Below are 20,391 nucleotides of genomic sequence, written 5' to 3'. Positions count from 1 at the left end.
AAAAAAAAAAAAAAAAGGCAAAGAGAAAAATGTTAGGCTAGAAGATAATTATATTTAAACAATCCTATAATCCTATAATTTGAAATTTAGAAGATTTCGTTTTGTTTAGAAAGCAAACACTGTTTTGGTCAGACACATTGTACTGATACTACAGCATAGTTAAACCTTGGAGTCTTCTTTAAGGGTCAACATCTCTCCATTTTAAAAAGGGCTCTGTTTGGGGCTCCTGGGTGGCTCCAGCTCTTTATTTCGGCTCAGGTCATGATCTCAGGGCCGTGAGAGGGAGCCCCATGTGGGGCTCCACGCTGGGCATGGAGCCTGTTTAAGATTCTCCCCCCCCCCCCCGCCTGCCCCTGCCATGCCACATTCCCCCCCCCCCGCCTCTCTCCCTCTCAAAAAAGGTGGGGGGGGCTCTGTTTTCTTTTATATGGAACTAAACTAGCCACTAACAGCAGGAGAAGAAAGATGGATGAAGATAACTTCTAGCACTAATAAGAATTGATCAGTTAGAATATATGGATAGAAGTCACATAGAGCATGTCAAGGCAATGCTCAGATTTTAACTCAACCAAATGATTAATCTCTAATGTGAAATAAATTTTGCTGTTAATTTTAGGGGGTACATTTGAAACTGCACTAGATAAACTTGTTATATAAGCAAAGCATTTCTCCTCTGTACTCTTCTTCAGCCTACACAGAGATAGGCCCAATTCCAAACCAGCTAAATCTGAATAGTCAAGGGGTGGTAACACCTAAGCAAGAGGAGAGAGAAAAGCATCTGTGGCTGATTTTGCTGACCTTTGGCAAAAGTCATAGACCTAGATACAGCCTCCACAGTGGTTTAATTAGTTTCCCTCAGGGTAGTAGTTCCCTAAGATTTTACGGTATATTTTATTTTTTATTTTTTAAAAGATTTTATTTATTTATTTGACAGAGCACAAGCAGGGGGAGCGGCAGGCAGGAGGAGAGGGAGAAGCAGACTCCCCGCTTAGCAGGGAGCCCGATGTGGGGCTCGATCCCAGGGCCCTGGGACCATGACCCAAGCTGAAGGCAGATACCCAACCAATTGAGCCACCCAGGCACCCCTTAGGGTATATTTTAAACGGCATGTATGTAAACAGCTACCCGAGGAAGCTAGTTAAAATGCAGAATCCTGAAGTCTGAGATGTGGCAATAAGAATTTAGTTTGGTTTTTTTTTTTTTTTTTTTTTTTTTTAAGATTTTATTCATTTATTTGACAGAGGCAGCGAGATAGGGAACACAAGCAGGGGGAGTGGGAGAGGGAGAAGCAGGCTTCCTGCTGAGCAGGGAGCCTGATGCGGGGCTCAATCCTAGAATGCTGAGATCATGACCTGAGCCGAAGGCAGGCACTTAACGACTGAGCCACCCAGGCGCCCCAAGAATTTAGTATTTTGATAAACATTCCTGGCAGGTGATCTGAGCAGAACACTTTGAAAATGTGCTGGGTATTGCTTTTAGAAAGTTATTTGATAAAATTATCAGGTGACCAAGTTAGTCTGATTTCACAGATCTCTAAAACCCTGATAACAAAAATGATCTCTTCACCACCTTAAATAATCCCTGTAATTCCATATTTAGATTTCCAAGACTTGTTGGCTAAAAAGCAACAACTTAAGCAGATTTTGGAAGCATTGATTGACAGAGATGATAAGCAGAAGTTTTTTTGATAATCCTACATATTAGGTACTTCTAGACTATGCTGCATCTTATGTCAAGATTACAAAATTGTATGTATATCTCTGTAACCAGTCTCTCAACTGTGTTTTGATTCTCTGCTACCTTTGTATAACTTTCTAAAATTCACTTTTGGTTTTACTTGGCAAATTTTCAAGATTTTAATCAAAACTCTGTTTTCACATCAAGAACAAGGCTTGTTACGGCACTCTATAATTGGAGTGCAGCAGAACACTGTCAAAATGAATGAGGTCTCTTTTAAAAAAAAAATGTATTGATTCATTTGAGAGAGAGAGAGCACAAGCAGGGGGAGCAGCAGGCAGAGGGAGAAGCAGGCTCCCCGCTAAGCCGGGAGCCAAAAGCAGGGATTGATCCCAGGACTCTGGGATCATGACCTGAGCCCAAGGCGTCTAACCGACTGAGCCACCCAGGTGCCCCTGAATGAGGTCTCTTAGCCATATTTAACCCAAGAGTGAATACTGTGTGATTCTATTTGTATGAAGTAAAATACCGGGGAAAGTAATCTATGCTTCCCAGGAATCAGGATGATGTTTACCCTTGGAGGACGGTAGGGTGGTTAGTGACTGAAGGGGGCCTGAGGCAGGGCTTCTGTGGTGCTGGTGATATTCTGGGTCTTGATATGGGTGCTGGTTATGCAGGAATGTTTCATTTGTGAAAATTCATTGAGCCACACACTTACGATTGTGTGTACTCTTGAACTTACGGAGTACTTCCGTGGAAAGCTACCCCCCAAAACAGACTAGCATGTAAATTCTACATTTTTAACTGGATCATTAAATTGCTTTACCTCAGTGTTGTTATTTGTATATATTAGGACTTAAGATTTCCTCATTTCCTCTTTTATAGTAGTTAGTAATATATTTTTCTGAAATTATAAAAATACTTATTTAATGATACTCTCAAGCATAATTTCTGAAAGAGGCTGTTGCTTTCATGAGAATTCTTGCTTATACCTCATTATGAAGGGATATCTATCTATCTATCTATCTATCTATCTATCTATATATCTTTATCACTTAGAAAGTATTTTATCAAATTTCATATCTATCATCATTGATTGAGAATAGTCAATTTTGTGTTTTAGGAGCTGAAAAAAGATACCGTCTTCTCATAAAACAGCTTTTGAGGCAGACCAGTTGTTATCTTTATGATAGGTGGCCTCAGTTATGGCAAGGGTAAAAGGCTTAGTTAAGGAAAGACAAATAACAATTGGATAGAAAAGGACTCTGAATTGTAAAATTCTTTGGATGTTAATCAGTTGCTTGGCTCATTGAGCTGCAATTTAACCCATACGGGGTGGAAACAGTCATTGCATACAGGTGTTGGATTTCATTAGACAAAAACGGACTGCTGATTTTGGAAATGCCACATAGCACTTTACCAGGTGGGATGAAAATTACAGATGGATAAGTTAGAATATTAATATTCCTTTATAACTTCTTAGAATTAAGATGACTTTATTATATCTTATGGAGGTATATTGAAGGAAAGACTATAGGCAATAACTTAGCTTTCAAGAAGATTCATGTGAATTCTCACCTTTAATGCTATAAGTCTAACACGTTTTTGATAAGCAAAAATACATTGTTAGCAAAAATTACAACTTGTACCACTAGTTAAATTTCAAAGCCTACAAATGGAACACAACAGGAATTTATTATAAATTTGATTTAGATGATTTTAGCAGTTTGGGGTGTGATTGTTTATGAACCCAAACATCCCTTTGAAAGAAACACAGAGAACTCGAAGGCACAGTTACACTGACCGTGTATTCAAGAAGGGATGACGGCACCCGGGAAACTGACACTCTCCTATGAAGGTGACAGATGCAGTGAGGTTTAGTCTACCTTTCTGGGTGGTTGTGGTTTAGAAATTACATACCTTGTTGCAGAGTTACTGTTTTCAAAGGTCAGGAATGGCAGGTGAAGTGGTCTCAGTTAGTTCCCTCCTGCTTCTCTCAAGCCTTTGAGGCCCCTTAGCACTTCAGGCTTGCTAATGGCTAACAGTGCAATGCTCTGCGTACTCCTATATGGTTTTTTACTCTTGTACATGTTTGCAGTCAACAGAGAGATGAACTTAATTAAAGAAAACAGAGAAGCCTGAGAAAACACTGCTGTTACTTAACTAAACCTCCCTGCTTTCAACTCATAATTACTTTACACTAATGAAAAATTGTAACATTTTAATGTTTTTGCTGAATATTTTGTGTTATCATTTCATCATTACTGTTGCTTTGATTTTACCCTTTTTATCTTTTAGATCCATGTGAAAGCTCATTTTGATTATGACCCCTCAGATGACCCTTATGTCCCATGTCGAGAATTAGGTCTATCTTTTCAAAAAGGGGATATACTTCATGTCATCAGTCAAGAAGATCCAAATTGGTGGCAAGCCTACAGGGAAGGGGACGAAGATAATCAGCCTCTAGCTGGGCTCGTTCCAGGTAAAAGACAATATAGTGGAACATATTTAAAAGAACATTTAAAATACAAGCCTTCACAGAGGAAAAAACTCACTTTTTTGTGTCTTTTTTAAAAAATGATGTAATTACTTTTGCATGCAGTTGGGTCTTTGTATTAATAAGATCACTGAAAGCCACAAATCCTCTGTTTTAAAACCCAACAGCTAAAAACAAATTCTGCCTATGCTCAGTTATATTTCAGAGAATGAGGAATGGGTTTCTTACATTAACTTTAGAGGATGATGCTATACCCTTGCTTCTTCACAGGAACAGACATGGGACATTCCTCTAGAAGCCCTGGAGTATTGAGTAGCCAGTATGTTCTACTTAGTGCTTGTACCAGATATCAGTTTGATATCTTCTCATCATGCCAGCCTTAGCCCATAAATATTTAGAACTAGAGTATATTGACTAACTGACTATACTGAGTTTCTGAAAGATGTGTCAAGGAGATTTGGGTGATATCATTTGTAAGTCTTTTTATAGGACAAATAAATGGATCCACCTTAGTTTGAGTTAGATGATGGTTTTAAGTGTTAGAAGATTTAAGAGGTCATGTTGTCCACCTCCCTGCATATTGTCCACCTCTGCTGCCATTACAACAGTCTACATACGTATGTACTATAAAAATGTGCCATAGAAGTACATGACTATACTGTTTTTAAAATTTTAACATGTATACTGATCAAAATCATTTTGTTCCTTATTTTTTTTCTGAATCTGTCAAAATCAGATACTTACCTAAAAAAGTTTTTTTACTTATTTTTAAATTTTAATGCTCTTAAAATTTCCCCTCTCATTATAGTTATTTGTTTTTACCTCATTATAGTTATTTGTTTTTACTAGGAATGCAATCTGTATAGCTCCTAAAGATAACCTGGTTATCTTTAATACTTCTTATGTGTACCAAACTCAGTATTGTTTTTGCTTGTGCTCTTATGAAATGCACTAAGTTCTACAGATTATCCCAACATATATGGAATTTGCTTATTGATTTCAAAGAATCCTTGGCTCGAAACAAAAAGAACTGATATAAAAATTTTAAAAGTAGAATTCTAATCCAGATTTTCTAAGTAAAACCACTTTTATCCTCCAGAAAAAATACATTTGATTTTAAGGTAGATGTCTGAAAAGAAGATGAATATCAAAAACTTTGAAAGCCTCCTATATTAAAATCTTAATTCTGAGAGGAAAAATTTTTGTGTTGTTCATTTATTTATATCATTGGTAGCTTAATGGAAATAAAAAAATCATTAAAACATACACATACATACGAAGAAAAAGGGATTGAGTGGTATCATAAAATCAGAAAGTGATGAATGTTCACGTATTTTTTTGTAAAGTTAACTCCTGGAATTAATTTGTTCGATTTGAGGTAATTCTAAATGATCCAGAAGCAGGATCCAGCATAGTACTTTCCACATAGTAAGTGCACAGTGGAAAGCTTTGTAAAAATTGAACTATTACATTTTCTAACACTAGTTTATTACTTTTCTAATAGATGATATATACGTGTCTTAGGATTGGTTGATAGTGAGGTTGAAACTTAGTACTTTAAACATTTGGAGGCTTATAAACATAGCTGACATACTCTCATATGGTGGCAGAAAGATTTAAAGGGGAATGTAAGTGAAGAATTACTTCTGGTATTTTCCCCTTGATTAAAAAACAAAAAACTTACATTCTTTTGTCTTAAACTTTACTCTTTTCTTTCTGCTGTTAAGGGAAAAGCTTTCAGCAGCAAAGGGAAGCCATGAAGCAAACCATAGAAGAAGACAAGGAGCCAGAAAAATCAGGTTGGACACTTATTTTGTCATTAATGAAAGGTTTCTTGGGTCTCCATCTGGAACTGTGTTTAAATTTACATATCAGGGAGTGCCTGGGTGGCTCAGTCGCTTAGGTAGGCAACTCTTGATTTCAGCTTAGGTCATGATCTCAGGGTCGTGGGATCGAGCCCCGCATTGGGCTTCTCACTCACTGGGGAGTCTGCTTGAAGATTCTCTCTTTCTTTCTGCCCCTCTCCTTACTCGTGCTGGCTCGCTCTCTCTCAAATAAATTCTTTTAAAAAATTTACATATCAGAATTGTCAAAAAAGATATATTCATGGTAAGAGAGGCAAATGATTATCTTAGAACTCTAAAGAAAGGACAGGATTTAAGTATTAAAGGTCATCTGTAATGTGAGACTAATGGAAAATTATAACTATTTCCTTGAAAAATAGTTCTGCACAACAATATGATATGCGTTTATAAATTTAAATGGAAAATTGTGTGAGTTCTTCAATTTGAAATATGTAGCTTTGTTCAAGGAAACAAGTACCACGTTTACAGTTATGCTTTTAATTGTTCAACAGGAAAACTATGGTGTGCAAAGAAGAATAAAAAGAAGAGGAAAAAGGTTTTATATAATGCCAATAAAAATGATGGTGAGTTCAAGCACCTGAATGGCTCGGTCAGTTGGGCATCCAACTCTTGATTTCGGCTCAGGTCATGATATCAGGGTTGTGAGATTGAGCCCCGAGTTGGGCGCCACACTGGGCGTGGAGCCTGCTTAAGATTCTCTCTCTCCCTCTCCCTCTGCTCCTCTCCTCCCCCCCCCCCCCGCCAAAATGATAGTGGGTTCTCTTAGATATAGCTGGATTTATATCTGAAAGAGGTCTGTATCTAACACTTGAAAGAAATTAAACTACTATTTTTAGGGAATTATATTTCTAGTCCTGTTTTGCTTCTTAATGTAACGTTAATGTAACATGCTTACGAAAGTCATTTCGCAGAAATTATTTTCTTTTGGAATTCTATGAATAATGCAGTGTTTTGAATTTAGAGAAAAACTGGCATAAACATTAAAGTACAGTTAAGCATTATATAGTGTTATATTGATTTTTCCTTAAATTCTTTGTGAAATTAATACATGCCTGTAACAAAATCTAACAATATAGTTTAAGTAAAAATGAGTATTTTATCTACAATAACTCGTATCACTGAGGCAACCCATTCGACAGAACCTGCTACCTGCTGACTGAGTCAGGTGCATAGAGTTTTTTGTTTTATTACTAAAATTTAAAAAATTTTTAAGTGTAGTGTCTCTTCATATCAAAGATAACACAGGGCTTGTATTCCCAAGTAACAGCAGTCTGCTGGACCTGAGTGATTACTGTTGTCTCTCTGTTAGGCACCTACTATCTTAGTTCAACAGTTTCCACCACATCCAGTTTTTATAAACTCAACCTGATTTTACTGCTTTTCATTACGTTCTTGGTTGGTCCTTATGTGCATTAGAATTTGCCTACCCCTGCTTTGGTTCTTGTCAGAAAGAACCCAAATAAATAAAGCAAAGGCACTCCTTAACTTCTTACACAATTTATAAGGCTTATTCTGTGAGTGCCTTCGGATATTTTTTTTAGGCAGCTTAAATTAAACATGAAAATAAAATGTTACAGATTATTGAAAAATCCCATTTAAAACTAAATCTGAGATTCGATATACTTTGTTTCCAAAATAAACATCCTTAATACTAATTGAAACATTGCATAGCTAAGATTTATTGAATTTTTCATCCTTTCCTCTGTATTTGGGTAAGTGATTAGTATCTGTTTCTTCATCCTTTGAAATACACTAAATTGGTTCTGCTCTAATAGTTATTATACTATAGAAAACCTGCAAATCTGAAGCTTACAGATGTATAACTAAGTCTTTATAAATAAAAATACTGCCACAATCTGATTGTACAGGTTACAAGAAAGAACTCTGATTTTTCAGAGGGCAAAGCATTTTGGGAAGGGCAGGAATTATATTTCTATTCATAATGGTGTCATCATAATATTTTTTATTAATAATAACTATCATTTATAGTAACCATTCTCTTCCAGGGGCAGTAACTATATGCTTTAGATACCTTCATCCATTTAGGTCTCACAATAAATTCCTTGAGATTATAGATTAATAAATTGAAGGTCAGATATTAAAGATCTGCTTAAGTTCTTAAAGCTAATATAGAGCTAGAATTTAGACAAATACAGTTTGAGTTCCTACTCTGTGCTCTGTGCTAAGCACTGGCAAGACTAAGATGATTGCCTGCCCCCGTGGAACTTACAGCTGAGTGTGACTATACATCTGGAGCTCTTTCCTAGTCAGGGGAAGTAATACGAGTGGGAAGATGGCAGGCTGCTCGTTGTCTGCCTTTGTTTCTTACCACTCGACAGCTCTGATTTCACCTGGATTATGGGCTTTTTCAGGAAGGTTATTCCACCTACCACAACTTAAACTTCTTGAATCATGACCTCGGGTTAGTATTAGTATTCCAAGTTCAGATAGCACAAACTGTTTTCAGGTTCTATAACCACGGAAAAGTGTTCATACTTTCTCTGATAAACACTAGTGTGTAGCTACTATTTTAAATATTGTCTATGCCAGGTATTGTGCTTAGCATATATACTGTGTCTGATCCTTAAACCAACCCTCTAAGTGTAGTATTAGAATCCCCGTTTTACAAAAATGACAGACCATATTCTCATTACTTCATCCCCTGGTGCCCGACCCTCTCTCAAAGTATGGGCTGCAAACTAGCTATTTTACAGTAAAAGCAGTACAAGTAGTTTTGTTGTATTAAAACATTCAAACTATGAAAAAAGAGAAGCAATAAACACTTCTAGAAGGATTAATATATTGTCTGATTTATTTTCATAGTATTGGGAAGTATATATTGACATTGGAAAATATTCATATAATCCTTCCCAGTTATTACTTATCTTGATCCAAAAAGTTAAACATTTTTAATAATAAATTGTGTTTCTTTCCAATTATTTTAGAAGATCTGTATCTTTATTACATGGTAATAATTCTATCTGAAGGGCTTAACTTTTTCTTTTTTAAAGATTATGACAATGAAGAGATCTTAACTTATGAGGAAATGTCACTTTATCATCAGCCAGCAAATAGGAAAAGACCTATCATTTTGATTGGTCCGCAGAACTGTGGCCAGAATGAATTGCGTCAGAGGCTCATGAACAAAGAAAAAGACCGCTTTGCATCTGCAGTTCCTCGTAAGTTTGGATGCATTCCCATTTTCCTGTGCTTTTCAGTTTACCTAACTGGACCTAACTGGAGAGAAATTTTTCATCCAATTCATGAAAACAGTTTTGCCCAGGAAAGAGAAACTTTGCTTTAATAAAATCTTTTGAGAATTTGTAACTCAAGGTAGTCATTACTGAGAAACTTCAGTTTTTCCTGTGGTACTAATTATTTTCTAAATGAATTTCAATTTGGGCTTCTTAAAATTCCCTGTTCAATATAGAATCAGTTCCTGATTTTTTAAACTGATGCAGAAAATAGAAATTTAGACCTAATCTCTGAACACAGAAGTTCTGTTTAGATTATATAATACCTGGGGGGGTGGGAGGGTTAAAAAAAAACCTCGTGGAAATAAACTTTAGGAAAAGATGAGTGGCAGTGTTTTAAATGTGAGAAGTAATTTAAAGTTAAGCATAAAATGTGTTAAGGCAATTAAATATAACTATTAAGATACTAAAACCACAGTTTTGTTCATTTCTCAGTCTAGAAATAAAATCAATCAGTATTAAACACATGGGCTCATAAGATTTCCTCAGTTCATCTTTTTACATTTCGTCTGTATTACAAAATTGAAAATTTCCCTGACTAGCAGAATTATCCCCCCAGCTTAGTCTGATCCATGCCAGTTAATTTTACCTCATTTTGTTTGCCTAGATACAACTCGGAGTAGGCGAGACCACGAAGTAGCTGGTAGAGATTACCACTTTGTTTCACGGCAAGCATTTGAGGCAGACATAGCAGCTGGAAAGTTCATTGAACATGGTGAATTTGAGAAAAATCTGTATGGAACCAGCATAGATTCAGTACGGCAAGTGATCAACTCTGGCAAAATATGTCTTTTAAGTCTTCGTACCCAGGTAAATAAAGTTCGCATACATTTCTTTCCCCACTGATCCTCTGTGTTTTAGTGGACAAAAGAGCTCAGTCTCTATTTCAATTATAAACACCTGATTTAAGAAAAGTATAATTATTTTTACTAAATGTTACCTTCAGAATTCCTTATATTACTTGGGCTAACATATTTATCAAAGAACTTGGAGCCGTTAAGCACGTTGTCTTAATAATGTTTTTAGATAGAAAAGGGCATGTTCCTGTAATCCCTGTTTGGTAGAGTGCTTCGGTTTAGGAACACACAGTCACACAATGGCAAAGGCAGGCTCAAAACCAGTCCCCTAATTGAAACAGTCTGCTTTTTCTTGGGTGTACTTTTCTAGAACTTCTTTTTGTATGTGTGTGGAGTTTCTCTTTCTATTCTGGTTGCGTTTAGACCCTGGCACATGGTAAAATTACTGCTTATTTCTCTTTCCTCCAAAATGGATTTTGAATGTGGTTACTTATAATCTTTATGTGATCTTATTAGAAGATATTTTAGCATCACAGTTGTAGACTTTCAGGGTCATTCATTTTTATTTCATTATATAAACAGGGCAAGCTAATTTGTGCGTGTGTGTTCCAGGTACACAATATGTTCTTACAGTGAATGGTAGGATCTGGAAATACTGTGAATTGTTTGTTACAAAGATGTTTGGAAACACTAACAGACGATATTCTTTTTTTTAAATGATATTATTCCAAGTATATTATTGGGAAGTAGTTAAATAATGAAAATTACTGTAAATATCCAAAAATATCTTTTTTTTTTTTTTAATAGTCCTTGAAGACTCTCCGGAATTCAGACTTGAAACCATATATTATCTTCATTGCACCTCCTTCACAAGAAAGACTTCGAGCGTTGTTGGCAAAGGAGGGCAAGAATCCAAAGGTAAAGTTATAGCGTTGTACTGTTTCATAGAAAGTTAACATGAAACAGTCATGACCTAACATGTCACAGTGCTTAAAAGCTATATCAGCTTGAGCTTTCAAACTGATTATTCTTCCTGCCATATCACTTTTCCCAAAATTACTGTTGTTGCCTCTGGCTGGACTGTGGCAGCTCTCCAAAGCAGGGGCCTTCTCTTTTTCTCCACACATTCCCTGTTGCTGCCCCAAATGTATGGTTACCTTTGGCATTCCTTAAAACATCCTTAATCTTCTTCACATGCATCTGTGTTATTTCCAACAGGAATTATATAACCCCCTGCCCTCTACCCCCAAGAAAAAACTTCTCCACAGATTCTTAGGAATTACCCACTTTTCTCTGCAGATATTCTGCATATGTGGGGGGCCAGAGTTGGGTGCTCTTGCTTTTCTCTGATTGAAATTTATGTTCTGTTTGTCCTCTCCCTTTGGTCTTCTCACATGATCTGAAATGGTAAATTTTTTAAAATTATTTGAGATGCTGGACATGGTTGAGGGTGGTTCACATTTTACTAAACATTAATAATAAAGTTACATTAATGTGTTAATCTGAAAGCATTGACTTTAAATGTGTGAAATGAAAACTGTCAAGTGACTTAATATATCAAAGTAACAAATACTTTTCCTTGTTTTTTGCTCATTTCTTAAATACTTCCGTTTTACAGAGGAATCATTCAGTTCTCCTTATTTCATTTTCTCTCTCTAAATCTCCTTAAAAGCTGTAAATACACATCGTAACACTCTTCTTTGTAAGATCCTTAAAAGTCATTAAAAACATAATATCACTCCTTTCCCATGATTCTTGACTGTACACCATTGCCACCAACCCTCTTTCTTCCTCCCCAAAATCTTTTTCCATTCTCAGTCTACTTATATTTCTTATTCAATCTAAATGTGAAGGTTGTATTTTTCAGTGTCTTAGGCTATAGACAGTCAAGAATTTTACCATCCTACATGATGAGCGTAATTCTGGTTGCTTTGTTTAGTCTAACTAGGTCAGCTGGTTAAAGGAGCATTCACCCCTTTTCCATGTTTGCAACACAATCGTAAGTTCATAAATTAGTGGAGTCAGAGAATCTGCTGTTCTTAGCACTTGGGATGCCAAAAAAAAAAAAATGAGACATGGTCACTGGCTGTTTTTGAGGGGGATTACAATAAAGAAAACAAAACTAATACTCTGTGAAACTCAGCGCCCAGTAACTACTTTGGTAGACAGAAATACCATGTTTGTTTAAGGAAAAGGATGGACCACAGTAGACTTCCTCCTATTTGTTCAGCCTAATTTTTCTGTTTTCTAATATGCACACTTACTTTTTGCTATGTTTTTCTTCTCCAAGGATTCAGTATCATGCAAGGGCTATATACCATTCCAAAGCATGTTAGGCAACTTTCTTTGGGTTGGTGGTCTCAGGTAGGGTTCTCATGGGATTATTTATCCTAGTACTTATTTTGAATTAGCTATCCCAAATTGAGTAAGGTCTAGAAAGATACCAGTTATACATATTTTTAAAGGAAGAACTTAATCAGTACCAAAACGTTTTAACACTTTACAGTATGCTTGATTTTCTAATGAAGCATAATTTTTAAAAATTAACTTCATTGAAATTATTTTATATACAATAAAATGCATGCGTTTTATTTGTATAATTCAGTGGGTTTTGGCAAAATGTGTACCTGTGTCCCTGCCATGCCAGTTGACGTTTAGAACATTTTCGTCACTCTAGAAAATTCTCTCGTGCTTCTTTCGAGTTAATACCCCTCCATTCTTCCCTAGGCAGCCACTAACTTGCTTTCTGTCACCATAGATTTATTTTGTCTGTTCTAGAAGTTCATATAAATGGAACCAGAGCGTTTAAGTTTGCATCTGGCTTTTGATCAGCATAATGTTTGAGATTCATCAGTGTTGCGTCTAACAGTAGTTCCTACCTTCGTATTGCTGAGTGGTAGACCATGAGCTAAATATATCACACTATATTCATCAGTTAAAAATTATTTGGATTGTTTCCAATTTTGAGCTGGTGTGATTAAAGTAGCTCTAAACATTCATAATCTTTTGGTGGACATCTATGTTTTTGTTTCTCTTGAATTGCTGGATCAAATGGTAAGTGTATATTTTAACTGTAAAAAGCTGCCAAACTGTTTTAAATCAGTTTGCTTCCATTTGTTCCCATTTTGGTGCTTTTGTTGGTTTGTTAACAATTTTTGCCATTCTAGTAAGTGCGAAGTGTTATCATTAAGGTTTTCATTTGCATTTGCCTAATGACTAATGATAGTGTCTTTTCATGTAGTTATTTAGGCATATTCTTTTGTGAAATGTTTTTTTTTTTTAATTGGGTTGTTTTCTTACGGAGTTGTAAAAATTCTTATATATACTGGATATTTAACTATTTTCTCAAAATTTATCTTTTTTAATGTTTTGAAGATCAGAAGTGTTTAATTTTAAAGAAGCATACTCTATTTTTCTTACAGTTAATGATTTTGTGTACAGTCTAAAATAATTTGCGTGCTCCAAGTTAAAGATTTTATCCCATGTTTTCTTATAAAACTTTTCTTGTGTTAGCTTTTACTTTTAGGTCTGTAATCTTTCAAACTAATCTTTGTTTCATTGTGAAGTAAGGGTGGTGGTTGGTTTGGTGTCTTTTGTTTTTGTTTTTTAACACATGGATAGTCTGTTCCTCTAGCATCATTTCTTGAAAAAGACGATCCGTTTTCCCACTGAATTACATTGGCACCTTTTTAAAAAAATGACCTGGCCAAATATATAGCAGGATGCAGGGTGGGGATTATTTCTGGACTCTATCCTGTATTTATGGTAATATCACAGTCTTGATTACTGCAGCTATAATATTACAGGTCTCAAAAAGTCATTTTAAAAAGGCATGAAGTACTCATACATGGTTACAACATGGATCAACCTTGCAAATGCTGTAAGTGAAAGAAGCCAGTCACAAAAGACCATATATTGTATGATTTCATTTTATGGGATGTCTGGAATAGGCAAATCTATAGGGACCTAAAGTAGATTAGTGGTTCCCTGGGGCTGGGGATTGGGAGAAAATAGGGAGTGGCTGCCTTTCAAAAATGTTTCAGCCTTATTTTATGACACAGCATCAGTTCTATCTGGGTGCATGTTCCGTGCACACCCGTTAAGAGTGTATAGAGGGTGGTGTATCTTATTGCCTTTTTATTCCACTTATGTTTCCTCTCCTTTGGTATTTCCAGTAGTGCTTTTTATCACTCATACAGAAGTGTTGAACAAAAACAAGTCCTCAATTTTAACTCCGTGAAATTGTGCTAATCAGGAAAGGGATGGTGTTCCTCACTGGATGCAGAATGTAAATAATCAGTTAATCTGATTGTACTCTGAATCTCTCTGCTAGAATGGGGGCCTGAGAGTGGTAAACTGATAGTATGAACTGTTACAACAGTCAGTTTTGAGTATTGGCCAATTTTTTCAGTCCAAAACTTTTTGAGCAAAAACATTTTATTTCATCTTAGTCATGAATTATAATTTTGAAAAATAAAACCTAAATTAAAAGAAAGTAAATGGTATAAGTCATTTTGGCAAAAGACAAAATAATGCCTTAAATTTGAAAAAGAAAAACTAGGTGGATTGGTTATTTATGTGAATCTATGTGAGATGTAGGGCTTTTACTTTTCAACTCTAGCACCACAAAGTTTAGGTTCTGTTTTGACTTCTGGAATGTTCTTTCAATAATCTTGAGATTTGAGTAGACCTAAGTTTTAGCAAGAATGTTAGTGTGTTTAGTTATAATGGTGTAATGGAGTCCCCTAGGAAACAAAGGATTCTGTGTATCACAGCCAGATGCACAACATTCCAGAATGAAAATTAGCCACACAAGAAACTGCCTCAGGACAAGCTGGAGCTGTCATATTTTTAGTATGTTTTCCTGTTACAGAAGTTCAACCAGTTGAATAAGTTGTTTTGTGTTGTGCGTCCAATACAGTACTGGTGTGTGACTTTTATATCTGAGATATTTGGACTTGAGTTAGTTCTCTTCATTGATGGGTGATTTGGGGGCAGTTTTATTTTCTTGAACACATGTGCCTGGTATCAGAGGGTTCTGCGTCAGTTTCACACCCTGCCTTACCACCTGCTCGTCTATTACGTGAAACAGCCGTTTCCTTTACCCAGTGTTTTAAAGTAGCCTGCTCTATGGGGCGCCTGGGTGGCACAGCGGTTAAGCGTCTGCCTTCGGCTCAGGGCGTGATCCCGGCGTTCTGGGATCGAGCCCCACATCAGGCTCCTCCGCTATGAGCCTGCTTCTTCCTCTCCCACTCCCCCTGCTTGTGTTCCCTCTCTCGCTGGCTGTCTCTCTCTGTCAAATAAATAAATAAAATCTTTAAAAAAAAAATAAAAATAAAAAAAATAAAAAAAAAATAAAGTAGCCTGCTCTGTATCATTTCCCAAACTCTTTTTAGGATACTTTTTTGCATCTTTAAAGACCTCCTTCATGTACTGAAAACAGAGAAGCAGTTTAAGCCAAGTAATTCCCCCAGAATATTAGATTATTAAATCTTGGGTTGACCAGCAGCATTTTCATAGAAAGATACCCATTCTATTGATCCTTTTCTTTTCCCATAATGTTTACCCTAACTCTGCAGTAGAGCTAAAGGACAGCGGATCTTTATAAAGCCAAGAGTAGATGACATTTTGGGTCCTGCTAACTTTGCTTCAAACTGAAAGGCTCACTCTGTATTACAAAAGATGTTATTTTTTAGGGAAAGGTTATGATGCTCTGAAATGCTTGAAAACAAATGTTTGTAGGGAATTCTAAGTAAGTCTTTGCTTTTGAAGCCTCTAGTGAGTAAAACAAATAGATGAAAACCTGAGTAGCAGTATACACAGGTTATATTGAGTCCCAGGTGATTCAGTAGGAGTCCTGAAGACACCAGAGCAAAGGAAATCACTGAGACCATGACAGGGTTGAGGAGGAGCTCCTGAAGTGGCATATTTTGAGAGCAAGCAATATAAGGACATGTTTTTTGTTCTCAGTCCTCTCTGACTCACTGTATATTTTGGTAGGGAATGGAATTATCTCAGTTTTTGTCTTCTCTTGACAGCCTGAAGAGTTGAGAGAAATCATTGAGAAGACTAGAGAGATGGAGCAGAACAATGGCCACTACTTTGACACAGCAATTGTGAATTCAGACCTTGATAAAGCCTATCAGGAATTGCTTAGGTTAATTAACAAACTTGATACTGAACCTCAATGGGTGCCGTCCACTTGGCTGAGGTGAGGGGAACATCCATTCTGTGGTATGATTGGACTTGATCTGGCAAACTGCCACTAGGAAGAGAGCCCTGATACTTCAGCAAGACCCTGAGGTGGCAGGCCAAATAAGCTGTAGACCTGTTCTTTGATCTCGAACTAGTGAGAAAATCCCCTTAGGCAATTTGTGCATAGCAGTCTTTTCTCTGGACGTGGCTTTAGAGGTTCTTGCCTCCTCTGGGGATTCTAAATGGAAGCTTTCAACAGGCCATTTCCATTTTATCCATGTAAAAACCTTTTAATTCTGTTTTCACCTAACTAAATCTTTCCTGCCTTGTCCTATTTCCATGAAAAACTTGTCTGTATGTACACAACGGTCCGTGTCTCACACAGTTATAAATATTGATGCTTATTTAACAGTTAACTTAAAGGACTTCATTGGGGGGGGGGGGAACTGTGATTCTGTGTACTGGGCAGGACAGTGTTTGGTTAGAAAGCTGGTTTTGTCATCAGAAGTATTTTCCTAAAATGTAAATTTAAAAAAAACAAAACAGTGCCACTTTGGTCTCAAGCTACTCTGTTAGGCTTGAATTCATTTGTGTGTCTTAATTCTAAAACATTCCGTTAGAAAGACCAGTTCTTTAGCTCAGACTTTGTGGATCAGATTTCACAGCACACTCAACTGATTCTGGATCTAAAATATATACAGCATATGCTGATCTTTTTAATTTTCTGAAGTTTTTGCTTAAATTGTCACAAGTGATTCTTATAACCTTGCTTCCTTTCTTTGATCTGCATAGTACAATAGAATGTATAAGGTACACTTTTATGAATGGCAGATGGTCATATAAACTTTTTCCTCATGATGCAAATCGTTTTTCATACGTGAGAGGATATAGCACATTTGACAGTTTTGCATTTTTATATATGAGTACAGTATAATTTCATGACTGTGCCATATAAAACTGGAATTCTGGATGAATATAGCTGCTGTACTGTATACTAATATTTAATAGGTTGACAAATGGTCATTGATAACACTCATTCAGCATTGGAATAAAATTATATCCAAGGGGAAATACTGTTAACAATTGACTTTGAGATCACAAGGAAAGGATGACCTGAAAGTCATTTGAACGGTATAGGAAAAGAACATGGGTTCAGGTTTTTATCCTATCATCAAGTTCTGCCTCTTATGACCAGAATGCAATGGCTTGCTAAATCATAAATGGTTTAAGCTAATGGGATTTTCATACTGTCTATAGAGCTGTAGCTTTAAAATTCAACTTCTGTAACTGGCATGGAAAGTTAATTTGTAGTCTTTTCAAGCCTTTAGGGATGGTGTGATGTGTGTCAAATGACCTCAAATGTGAATGTCTTGATTTCATTTTTATGACTTCAGCTACAGCATTTCCTGTTCCCAAAGCTAAACACTGGAATAACATGGAGTTGTCACTTAATTTAACATAAGCGATTGTTTTTAATGAGTAGTTTGTCTTGTTGTTGTGTATATTTGATTTCTGTGTAATTTTACTTGAACAAATGTAGATAGTTTATGTTGCCTTTTCTGTTCAAATCTGCATGGCCTTGAAGTTGGCTGCAATGTGTCTTATATGGAAATACTTTCAAGTATTTCTTCCTTAGGAAGAAAGTAACATTTCTGGGTCAAGGGAAGGAACGCCATACTGTCTTTTCAGATCTGAAACACTCCAGTTTAGGACAGAGAAATCCAAGGAATATTAACACAATCTTTTTAGTTTTCCAGTTTACTTTCTCTTAAGGAATGAAAGGTAGTCTATGGTAGACAATGGAGTTTTATGAGCTGCTTTTTCATAGCTGACAAGATCTAAAAGGTTTTCAGCCCTAAAAGGTTGGCAGTTTAAGTAGCTGTTTTGCCAGTTCCTGAGTTAGCCTGCAGACTGCAGAGCCACACTAGAGCACACATGTGCTTTCACAAGCGAATCCACTACCAAGGCACATGCCATGTCATAGTATACTCTTAGCTGACAAGAGAGAGTTGAGGGTCAGTCAAGTCCTGTAGTTCTCTCTTTATCCGCAATGGAAGGAGGATAGAAATGTTTATGTCCCAAACTTTTCTCAGCCTGACATGGATGTGTTGATATTCAACACAGTCCCTAAACAAAGTGAAAACTTAATTGTTGACTTCCTTAAAAAAAGAAAAAAAAGCCTTGCTATACACCCAGTTGTCCAGCGGCTCCTGCCAGTTCTATTTCCTGCCCTTTGTGGTTCTGACTGGAGACCCAGTCGGGGATAGGTCTTACCCACTTATAAGAATGACAGCAATAGCTAATAAAATGCACGTTAGTTTGCTAAATCTTCATAAGGCAGAACAAATGGAAAAGGATAGTATTCAGAGATTAATCCAGATTTGCTTTATGTGAAAAATGTAATATCTGGATTTTCTTTTTCCTTTTTTCATGGCCTAAGGAATAAGTATTGATAAGGAATAATTTGAATGTAATTTTGTGAATGTGTATGGAAACTATAAACCAGGGATTTAGCCTTAATAAAAGGTAACCTTTGACATCTATTGTTAATCCTTTGTACTCTTACCTTGTATCTGCACTCTTATTTTGAGTTGTCATACTGCACACTGTATTGTAAAAACAAAGTAAAATTATATTTCAAATAAAACCATTGAGTACGTTCTGTGTTTATGTCCTCTGCTATTCAAGATTTTGACTCACCTAACCACTCGGTCTGCAAGTTTTTGCCAGAAATAAGTCCACTGGAACTTCCGCATGAAACATAAAATACCTTTTAATTTCTTCTTCATGGTGGGGAAGTGCCCCCTATTGCCACAGATGTAGGTTCTGTTTCCTTGTTTTAAAAAAATTTTATTAAAGATAGATAGCTTAACACTGTGAACGTAAACATTTTCTAGGGAAAAAAATGTATGTAATACTTGGGCAAATTCCACTTATATGCAGCCAAGGATGTGAGGGGACAAAGGCTAGGATGTGAGTAGACAAACACATAACATTCACTTTTCTACTGTACCACTCTAGCTCTCCCGAAGGAGGCAATCATACCAACAAAAAGTGTCACACACACATACACACCTGCTACCCATCTGGCTTTCTATTCCTGATCATTCCCTTCCCCTATGGATCACGTCACCCACACAAATTTGGTTCACTATTTTCTTCTGATTTCTAGTTAACAATATGCTAAAACAATAAAATCATCTGCAGTTTTGAAGGGAGTTTAGCCAAGGCCAATAAAAAAGAGCTTTAAGAAGCCACAGGGGAAATCTAGGTGCTTCTCTGGCCTCAGCGGGTGAAGGTGAACACTGAGTTTACCTAAGTGAAAAACCACTAAGTAACCCTGGACACTCATACCCATTTTTTGCCTCCTACAGAGGCAGTACATACTGCTTAAGAACCAAGGCCTGCATCCCAGCTCTGCTTCTGACCTGACAAAGCCTCAGCTTCCTCATCTGTAAAATGGAGAGAACACTATTTACACCTCACTCTGGTGTTGGGAGAATTAAACGTTAAGCCTTGAAAATTGGAAAACCAAGTGAATTCCTATGTTACCTATCACTACTGAAATTACTTACAGAATAAAACCTCCGATTTAAAACGGGATTTGCCAAAACTCAGCTCCTCCAGGACAGGCCTTAGATCTTACCTTTACCCAAAGTTTTAAATATAGGGGAGGCAAGAAAGGTTAGAAGGGTTTAAAAACAAGAAGGTAGACTGCCTGGATTTAAATCCTGGATTCACCACTTTCTAGCTTTTTGACCTAGGACCAATTACTCCAGCTCCTGGTGCCTTAACATTTTCTTCTGTGAAAGGTGGGATTAAAATAACATGTACGTCTTACGGTTGTTGTGATAATATAAATAAAACAGTTATGTGCCAGGCCCCGTTCTAAGACGATTTTGTTGCAGGTACTAAATGTTTCAAAATTACTTGGTACTTTAAAAAGCCTACACTTGTGTTATCAATTGACTTAAATACAATACTCATAAGCCAAGTGTTAACAATTTCACCAAAAACTGTCCCATAGCCAATCACCTCAGAAATGCCCAGGACTGGGTACAAGAAAGCCCGAGTAAACATGGATGGCTCACCAATCAAACAGCACG

The 20,391-nt window shown here is 36.5% G+C and overlaps 1 protein-coding gene across 20 annotated transcripts in view; it reads left to right on the top strand.

Moving 5' to 3' along the window:
* The window catches only part of PALS1 (protein associated with LIN7 1, MAGUK p55 family member), a 71,837-nt gene extending 52,905 nt beyond the window's left edge, over positions 1-18,932 (top strand). For all 20 annotated transcript variants that reach the window (XM_026489680.4, XM_048219813.2, XM_048219807.2 and 17 more), the window contains 7 exons: positions 3,976-4,159; positions 5,902-5,973; positions 6,531-6,602; positions 9,051-9,218; positions 9,901-10,103; positions 10,898-11,008; positions 16,129-18,932. In XM_026489680.4, coding sequence (XP_026345465.1) covers positions 3,976-4,159; positions 5,902-5,973; positions 6,531-6,602; positions 9,051-9,218; positions 9,901-10,103; positions 10,898-11,008; positions 16,129-16,305 — 987 coding nt within the window. In that variant the 3' untranslated portion in view covers positions 16,306-18,932. The remainder of the gene's footprint in view (positions 1-3,975; positions 4,160-5,901; positions 5,974-6,530; positions 6,603-9,050; positions 9,219-9,900; positions 10,104-10,897; positions 11,009-16,128) is intronic.
* Positions 18,933-20,391: the final 1,459 nt, after the last annotated feature.

The sequence above is a fragment of the Ursus arctos genome, unplaced genomic scaffold, assembly GCF_023065955.2.
Source record: "Ursus arctos isolate Adak ecotype North America unplaced genomic scaffold, UrsArc2.0 scaffold_25, whole genome shotgun sequence".
Lineage (NCBI taxonomy): Eukaryota > Metazoa > Chordata > Mammalia > Carnivora > Ursidae > Ursus > Ursus arctos.
The sequence above is the reverse complement of the archived record's forward strand: the minus strand, read 5'-3'. Positions and strand labels throughout refer to the sequence as shown.